General features: G+C 49.2%; 1 protein-coding gene across 1 annotated transcript; it reads right to left on the reverse strand.

The window, feature by feature from the left end:
- Nucleotides 1-3,294: 3,294 nt before the first annotated feature.
- LOC135536519 (uncharacterized) lies at nt 3,295-8,336 on the reverse strand (the record flags this gene model as incomplete). The annotated part of the gene is made up of 6 exons (XM_064962827.1): nt 3,295-3,370; nt 6,898-7,135; nt 7,200-7,758; nt 7,800-8,015; nt 8,066-8,120; nt 8,209-8,336. Coding segments are annotated over 6 exons (1,272 nt in total), but the record flags the coding sequence as incomplete, so codon positions are not given.
- Between the last annotated feature and the right edge of the window lie 1,376 nt (nt 8,337-9,712).

The following is a 9,712-nucleotide window of genomic DNA, read 5'->3' on the forward strand; positions in this document are numbered from 1 at the left end:
TACTGTATGTAGCCTCGCTATATACGGGGGGTATATTTTACTGTATGTAGCCTCGCTATATACGGGGGGTATATTTTACTGTATGTAGCCTCGCTATATACGGGGGTATATTTTACTGTATGTAGCCTCGCTATATACAGGGGGTATATTTTACTGTATGTAGCCTCGCTATATACGGGGGTATATTTTACTGTATGTAGCCTCGCTATATACGGGGGGGTATATTTTTCTGTTGCTCTTTAATTATTTTGTTACTTTTATTTCTCTTTTCTCAGGATGTTTCTGTTAAAATCATTCTTGGATTCCCTGTTCTTCCCTGTAAGGGAAATACCTGTTGTGTTCGGCGAAAGTAAAAAAAAAAAAAATTTGATTTGATGTCCAGTTGATCAACTAGTCTATGTTAGCAAGGTAAGTTAGGCTAACCAGCTATCTAAATCAAAGATATTCAACCTGGGGTCCACAGTTCCCCTTATATATTAGTTCTACTCTTAGTCTATGTTAGTGTAATGTGTCTGTGTGTAGCTGGTGAGATGAGTCAGGCGCAGGACAGCAGATATGAGCAATGAAAGCAATTTTACTCAATAACTGTCACGCCCTGGTCGAAATATATTACGTTTATCTTCATTTATTTGGTCAGGCCTGGGTGTGACATGCGTTATTGCGGTGTGTTTTTGTCTTGGGGTTTTGTGGGGTGTCTAGCATAGTCTATGGCTGCCTGAGGCTGTTCTCAATCAGAGTCAGGTGATTATCGTTGTCTCTGATTGGGAACCATATTTAGGCAGCCATATTCTTTGAGTGTTTCGTGGGTGATTGTTCCTGTCTCTGTGTTTATTGTCACCAGATAGGCTGTATAGGTTTTCACGTTCCGTTTGTTGTTTTGTATGTCAAGTTATTTCATGTCTCGTTCAATTCCATTAAAGAACATGAGTAACCACCACGCTGCATTTTGGTCCGCTCCTCCTTCAACAGACGAACGCCGTTACAATAATAAAACAACACACGTCGTAAAAATACAAGGTCACAAATACGGCCCGCAAAACAAATAAAAAATTACTCCCAAACAAACATGGGGGAACAGAGGGTTAAATCATGAACAGGTAATTGGGGAATTGAAACCACGTGTATAAGACAAAGACAAAACAAATGGAAATTGAAAAGTGGATCGGCGATGGCTAGAAGGCCGGTGATGCCACCCGAACAAGGAGAGGGACTGACTTCTAGGGACATTCGTGACAGTTATCAAGTTAAGGCTAACCAGCGGTATTCAACCTGGGGTCCACGGTCCCCTTATATGCTGTTTAAATAAAAAATCATTTGCAACAACAGAATAAGTTCATTTTGAATGGCAAACCTACAGTAGATTAATGGCCAATATATCCGTTCTAATGATGTCAACTTTATTTATGAACTCCTAATATTGAGGTAATTACACTCATTGGTGTATCTGACATAGGCAGCTGGTACTGTAATCCTACTTGACTTGATATTGCAGGGGGCTCAGCGATAAAATATATAAAAGAAAAGTAACACTTGTTTGATGTTTTTATGAATATCATCAGTAACAACAGAATAAAGTATTTTTTTTAAATACAAACCTACAGTAGAAAATAAGAGAATCTCCGTTCTAATGATGTCAACTTTATGTATTAACTTCTAATATTGAGGTAATTACACTCATTGGTGTATCTGACGAAGGCTGCCTTTGTCACGTTCTGACCTTAGTTCTTTTGTTACGTCTTTGTTCTAGTATGGTCAGGGGCGTGAGTTGGGTGTGTGGGGGGGGTCTATGATAGTTTTTCTATGATTTGCTATTTCTGTGTTTGGTCTGGTATGGTTCTCAATCAGAGGCAGCTGTCAATCGTTGTCCCTGATTGAGAACCATATTTAGGGAGCCTGTTTTCTATTGTGTTTCGTGAGTGATTGTTTTCTGTTGTGTGTCTGCACCAGCCAGAACTATTTCCTGTTGTGTGTCTGCACCAGCCAGAGCTGTTTCCTGTTGTGTGTCTGACCAGCCAGAGCTGTTTCCTGTTGTGTGTCTGCACCAGCCAGAACTGTTTTCGGTCGTTTCTCTTTGTTATTTAGGTTATTTCCGTGTTCATTCGTGTCACGCCCTGGCCTTAGTAATCTTTATTTTCTTTATTATTTTGGTTAGGTCAGGGTTGGACATGGGGGATTTATGTTTGTTTTTTGGTCTAGGGGTTTTGTATGTTTATGGGGTGTTTTCTGGTCTAGGTGTTTATTTAAGGCTATGGTTGCCTAGATTGGTTCTCAATTAGAGGCAGGTGTTTATCGTTGTCTCTGATTGGGAACCATATTTAGGCAGCCATATTCTTTAAAGGTATTTTGTGGGTGATTGTCTTCTGTCTTTGTGTCATTACACCAGATAGGACTGTTTGAAGTTTTTACTTTTGTTGTTTTGTATTTTGTAGTGTTCTCATGTAGTCTTGATTAAACACGTTGAACTCTTACCAGTCTGCATTTTGGTCTCCTTCAAGGAAGAAAGCCATTACAATTCAATAAATATGGACAGATACCACGCTGCACCTTGGTCCTCACCTTCTTCCTCCAACAAATGAATTTACAACCTGGCGACTTGTACATTTACATTTACATTTAAGTCATTTAGCAGACGCTCTTATCCCAGAGCGACTTACAAATTGGTGAATTCACCTTCTGACATCAGTGGAACAGCCACTTTACAATAGTGCATCTAAATCATTTAAGGGGGTGAGAAGGATTACTTTATCTATCCTAGGTATTCCTTGAAGAGGTGGGGTTTCAGGTGTCTCCGGAAGGTGGTGATTGACTCCGCTGTCCTGGCGTCGTGAGGGAGTTTTGTTCCACCATTGGGGGCCAGAGCAGCGAACAGTTTTGACTGGGCTGAGCGGGAACTGTACTTCCTCAGTGGTAGGGGAGGCGAGCAGGCCAGAGGTGGATGAACGCAGTGCCCTTGTTTGGGTGTAGGGCCTGATCAGAGCCTGGAAGTACTGCGGTGCCGTTCCCCTCACAGCTCCGTAGTCAAGCACCATGGTCTTGTAGCGGATACGAGCTTCAACTGGAAGCCAGTGGAGAGAGCGGAGGGCGGGTGACATGAGAGAACTTGGGAAGGTTGAACACCAGACAGACTCTTGGCGTTCTGGATGAGTTGTAGGGGTTTAATGGCACAGGCAGGAGCCCAGCCAACAGCGAGTTGCAGTAATCCAGACGGGAGATGACAAGTGCCTGGATTAGGACCTGCGCCGCTTCCTGTGAGGCAGGGTCGTACTCTGCGGATGTTGTAGAGCATGAACCTACAGGAACGGGCCACCGCCTTGATGTTAGTTGAGAACGACAGGGTGTTGTCAGGATCACGCCAAAGGTTCTTAGCGCTCTGGGAGGAGGACACAATGGAGTTGTCAACCGTGATGGCGAGATCATGGAGCGGGCAGTCCTTCCCGGGAGGAAGAGCAGCTCCGTCTTGCCGAGGTTCAGCTTGAGGTGGTGATCCGTCATCCACACTGATATGTCTGCCAGATATGCAGAGATGCGATTCGCCACCTGGTCATCAGAAGGGGAAAGGAGAAGATTAATTGTGTGTCGTCTGCATAGCAATGATAGGAGAGACCATGTGAGGTTATGACAGAGCCAAGTGACTTGGTGTATAGCGAGAATAGGAGAGGGCCTAGAACAGAGCCCTGGGGACACCAGTGGTGAGAGCGCGTGGCGAGGAGACAGATTCTCGCCACGCCACCTGGTAGGAGCGACCTGTCAGGTAGGACGCAATCCAAGCGTGGGCCGCACCGGAGATGCCCTTTCGGAGAGGGTGGAGAGGAGGATCTGATGGTTCACAGTGTCGAAGGCAGCCGATAGGTCTAGAAGGATGAGAGCAGAGGAGAGAGAGTTAGCTTTAGCAGTGCGGAGCGCCTCCGTGATACAGAGAAGAGCAGTCTCAGTTGAATGACTAGTCTTGAAACCTGACTGATTTGGATCAAGACGGTCATTCTGAGAGAGATAGCGGGAGAGCTGGCCAAGGGACGGCACGTTCAAGAGTTTTGGAGAGAAAAGAAAGAAGGGATACTGGTCTGTAGTTGTTGACATTGGAGGGATCGAGTGTAGGTTTTTCAGAAGGGTGCAACTCTCGCTCTCTTGAAGACGGAAGGGACGTAGCCAGCGGTCAGGGATGAGTTGATGAGCGAGGTGAGGTAGGGAGAAGGTCTCCGGAAATGGTCTGGAGAAGAGGAGGGGATAGGGTCAAGCGGGCAGGTTGTTGGGCGGCCGGCCGTCACAAGAAGCGAGATTTCATCTGGAGAGAGAGGAGAAAGAGGTCAGAGCACAGGGTAGGGCAGTGTGAGCAGAACCAGCGGTGTTGTTTGACTTAGCAACGAGGATCGGATGTCGTCGACCTTCTTTCAAAATGGTTGACGAAGTCATCTGCAGAAGAGGGAGGAGGGGAGGGGAGGAGGATTCAGGAGGGGGAGGAAGGTGGCAAAGAGCTTCCTAGGGTTAGAGGCAGATGGCTTGGAATTTAGAGTGGAAGAAAGTGGCTTTAGCAGCAGAGACCGAGGAGGAAAATGCTGAGAGGAGGTGAAAGGATGCCAGGTCCGCAGGGGTGGCGAGTTTTCCTCCATTTCCGCTTCGGCTGCCCGGAACACTGTTCTGTGAGCTCGCAATGAGTCGTCGAGCCACGGAGGCGGGGGGAGGAGGACCGAGCCGGCCTGGTGGATAGGGGACATAGAGAGTCAAAGGATGCAGAAAGGGAAGAGAGGAGGGTTGAGGAGTCAGAATCAGGAGATAGGTTGGAGAAGGTATGAGCAGAGGGAAGAGATAGGATGGAAAGAGAGAGTAGTGGGGGAGAGAGCGAAGGTTGGGACGGCGCGATACCATCCGAGTAGGGGCAGTGTGGGAAGTGTTGGATGAGAAGCGAGAGGGAAAAGGATACAAGGTAGTGGTCGGAGACTTGGAGGGAGTTGCAATGAGGTTAGTGGAAGAACAGCATCTAGTAAAGATGAGGTCGGCGTATTGCCTGCCTTGTGAGTAGGGGGAGGTGAGAGGGTGAGGTCAAAGAGGAGAGGAGTGGAAAGAAGGAGGCAGAGAGGAATGAGTCAAAGGTAGACGTCGGGGAGGTTAAAGTCGCCCAGGACTGTGAGAGGTGGAGCCGTCCTCAGGAAAGGAGCTTATCAAGGCATCAAGCTCATTGATGAACTCTCCGAGGGACCCTGGAGGGCGATAAATGATAAGGATGTTAAGCTTGAAAGGGCTGGTAACTGTGACAGCATGGAATTCAAAGGAGGCGATAGACAGATGGGTAAGGGAGAAAGAGAGAATGACCACTTGGGAGAGATGAGGATCCCGGTGCCACCACCCCGCTGACCAGAAGCTCTCGGGTGTGCGAGAACACGTGGGCGGACGAAGAGAGCAGTAGGAGTAGCAGTGTTGTCTGTGGTGATCCATGTTTCCGTCAGTGCCAAGAAGTCGAGGGACTGGAGGAGGCATAGGCTGAGATGAACTCTGCCTTGTTGGCCGCAGATCGGCAGTTCCAGAGGCTACCGGAGACCTGGAACTCCACGTGGAGTCGTGCGCGCTGGGACCACCAGATTAGGGTGGCCGCGGCCACGGCAGGGTGGGAGCGTTTGTATGGTCTGTGCAGAGGAGAGAACAGGGATAGATAGACACATAGTTGACAGGCTACAGAAGAGGCTACGGTAATGCAAAGAGATTGGAATGACAAGTGGACTACACTTATCGAATGTTCAGAAAGTTAAGCTTACGTAGCAAGAATCTTATTGACTAAAATTATTGAAATGATACAGTACTGCTGGAGTAGGCTAGCTGGCAGTGGCTACGTTGTTGACTTTGTAGGCTGGCTGGCAGTGGCTGCGTTGTTGACACTACACTAATCAAGTCGTTCCGTCGAGTGTAATAGTTTCTACAGTGCTGCTATTCGGGGGGCTAGCTGGCTAGCTAGCAGTGTTGATTACGTAACGTTACGTTAAAGAATGACAATGGCTGGCTAGCTAACCTAGAAAATCGCTCCAGACTACACAATTGTCTTAGATACAAAGACGGCTATGTAGCTAGCTAGCTATTTATCAAACAAATCAAACCGTTGTACTGTAATGAAGTGAAATGAAAATGTGATACTACCTGTGGAGCGAGGCGGAATGTTGACCGGGTTGTTGAAGTTCAGGTTCGGAAGACGTTGGCTAGCTGTTGGCTAGCTAGCTAGCAGTAACTCCTACGTTAAGGACGACAAATAGCTGGCTAGCTAACCTCGGTAAATTAAGATAATCACTCTAAGTCTACACACTCTAAACTACACAATTACCTTGGATACGAAGACAGCAAAGACAACTATGAAGCTAGCTAACAACACTCAAGTCGTTGAGTGTAATAGTTTCTACAGTGCTAGTGGATCGTTAGCTAGCTGCTGTGCTAGTGGACGTTAGCTAGCTGCTGGGCAGATAGCAGTGTAGACTACGTTAGGATGACGAAATATGATAATTACGCAATTATCTTTGATACAAAGACGGCTATGTAGCTAGCTAAGAAGAAATTGCTAAGATTAGACGAATCAAACCGTTGTACTATAATGAAATGTAATGAAAAGTTATACTACCTGCGGACCGAAATGTAGATGCGACCGCTCGCTCCAACCCGGAACCAAAGCTTTCTAGACTTAAATTAAATACATTTAAATAAATGTTTGCCAACATATGGCTAGCCTTTTGTTTAACCCTCTAAACAGCCGCTTTTCGTAAACATTTGTTTGCCGTTACCCTTCTAGATAATAATCTATGTTAGAAGTTACACTCCCGCTTACAGTTGTAACGTGGGGAGGTCAAAATTATTAGAAACTATCTACCAAATGTATATATTTGAAAATGTTGATTAGGCAACTGCAACGACTAAAATCCTGACATATGAATGGGGTCCCTGGTTTTCCTGGGGTGGGGGTCCCTGGTTTTCCTGGGGTGGGGGTCCCTGGTTTTCCTGGGGTGGGGGTCCCTGGTTTTCCTGGGGTGGGGTGCTGGTTTTCCTGGGGTGGGGGTCCCTGGTTTTCCTGGGGTGGGGGTCCCTGGTTTTCCTGGGGTGGGGGGTCACTGGTTTTCCTGGGGTGGGGTCCCTGGTTTCCCTGGGGTGGGGGTCACTGGTTTTCCTGGGGTGGGGGTCACTGGTTTTCCTGGGGTGGGGGTCACTGGTTTTCCTGGGGTGGGGGTCACTGGTTTTCTGGGGTGGGGGGTCCCTGGTTTCCCTGGGGTGGGGGGTCCCTGGTTTTCCTGGGGTGGGGGTCACTGGTTTTCCTGGGGTGGGGGTCCCTGGTTTTCCTGGGGTGGGGGTCCCTGGTTTTTCCTGGGGTGGGGTCCCTGGTTTTCCTGGGGGTGGGGGTCACTGGTTTCCCTGGGGGGGGGTCCCTGGTTTTCCTGGGGTGGGGGTCACTGGTTTTCCTGGGGGTGGGGGTCCCCGGTTTTCCTGGGGTGGGGGTCCCTGGTTTTCCTGGGGTGGGGGTCCCTGGTTTTCCTGGGGTGGGGTCCCCGGTTTTCCTGGGGTGGGGGTCACTGGTTTTCCTGGGGTGGGGTCCCTGGTTTTCCTGGGGTGGGGGTCCCTGGTTTTCCTGGGGTGGGGTCACTGGTTTTCCTGGGGTGGGGGGGTCCCTGGTTTTTCCTGGGGTGGGGGTCACTGGTTTTCCTGTGGGGGTCACTGGTTTTCCTGGGGTGGGGGTCACTGGTTTTTCCTGGGGTGGGGTCACTGGTTTTCCTGGGGTGGGGGTCACTGGTTTTCCTGGGGTGGGGGTCACTGGTTTTCCTGGGGGTGGGGGTCACTGGTTTTCCTGGGGTGGGGGGTCCCTGGTTTTCCTGGGGTGGGGGTCACTGGTTTTCCTGGGGTGGGGGTCACTGGTTTTCCTGGGGTGGGGGTCACTGGTTTTCCTGGGGTGGGGGTCACTGGTTTCCTGGGGTGGGGGTCCCTGGTTTTCCTGGGGTGGGGGTCACTGGTTTTCCGGGGGTGGGGGTCCCTGGTTTTCCGGGGGGTGGGGGACCCTGGTTTTCCGGGGGGGGGGGGTCACTGGTTTTCCTGGGGTGGGGGTCACTGGTTTTCCTGGGGTGGGGGTCACTGGTTTTCCTGGGGTGGGGGTCCCTGGTTTCCTGGGAGTGGGGGTCACTGGTTTTCCTGGGGTGGGGGTCACTGGTTTTCCTGGGGTGGGGTCACTGGTTTTCCTGGGGTGGGGGTCACTGGTTTTCCTGGGGTGGGGTCCCTGGTTTTCCTGGGGTGGGGGTCACTGGTTTTCCTGGGGTGGGGGTCACTGGTTTTCCTGGGGTGGGGGTCACTGGTTTTCCTGGGGGTGGGGGTCACTGGTTTTCCTGGGGGTGGGGGTCACTGGTTTTCCTGGGGGTGGGGGTCCCTGGGTAGAAAAGGTTGAAGACCACTAATCTAAATCTTGCCCAGTTGTCGTGTACTGGGTCATGGGCCTCGATCCAATGGGGGCCGCATTGATTTTTTGTCACTCAAGTATCATATGAGATTTGTAGAGTTGCAGGAAATGTGCTTCAAAACTGCAGCATGTTCTCTCTGCCAACAAGGGGGGGGGGGGGACAGTTGGAACAATTGAGTTGTGAAGTGTGGTGAGGGGGGGAGGGGCGGGGGGTCTGTTACCGTGACGATAAATAACAACATCCATCCAGGAAATGTGTGTGATCAGATCTTCTGAAATAGTAGGTGATTTCCCCAGACACACACACACACACACACACACACTGTTGTCTCTGTTGTTGTCACCTACACTACATTCCCCTCTCCTACACATGAGCAGGAAATGAATTACTAGTAGGATCTGGACTTCGTGTCTGTGCGCGCGTGTGTGAGAGCGTGTGTGTGTGTGTGTGCGTGAGTGCTTGTGTGCGTGCATGTGCTTGTGTGGGTGCATGTGTGTGTGTGCGCATCCGCGTGTAAAACCTCTCTGAGGGAGGTGACTGAGATGGGGCCTTTAGACATGAGCAGCTGCTTGCAGAACTTCCTGTTTTGACTGCTTCTGTCTGGCTGCTTGGCTGCGAACACAATGCTGTTGATCTGACTCCTCAACTTTGCACTGAGTAACACAAAGAAGCTTAGCGCCACTTCCCATCCATTGGACCAGAGGAGAACGGTGTGCAGAGATACAGGAGCATGGGACTCATGGTAAACACATTGGGTTATACAAGGGTTTCACATGGGTTTCACATGATATTCACATGGGTTTCACATGAGATTCACATGGGTTTCACACGGGTTTCACATGAGATTCACATGAGATTCACATGAGATTCACATGAGATTCACATGGGTTTCACATGGGTTTCACATGGGTTACACATGAGTTTCACATGGGTTTCAGGGGGTTTCTGTTAGGGTTTCATCGTTACACATGGGTTTCATGAGGTCCACATGGGTTTCACATGGGTTTAGTTTTTCACACACACACACACACATGATATTCACACACACACACATGATATTCACACACACACACACACACACAATCACATGGGTTTCACATGATATTCACATGGGTTTCACATGATATTCACATGATATTCACATGATATTCACATGGGTTTCACAAGGGTTTCACATGGGTTACACATGGGTTTCACAGGGGTTACACATGAGTTTCACATGGGTTACACATGGGTTTCACATGGGTTACACATGGGTTTCACATGGGTTTCACATGGGTTTCGCATGAGATTCACAAGGGTTG

The sequence above is a fragment of the Oncorhynchus masou genome, unplaced genomic scaffold (assembly GCF_036934945.1).
Source record: "Oncorhynchus masou masou isolate Uvic2021 unplaced genomic scaffold, UVic_Omas_1.1 unplaced_scaffold_6279, whole genome shotgun sequence".
Lineage (NCBI taxonomy): Eukaryota > Metazoa > Chordata > Actinopteri > Salmoniformes > Salmonidae > Oncorhynchus > Oncorhynchus masou.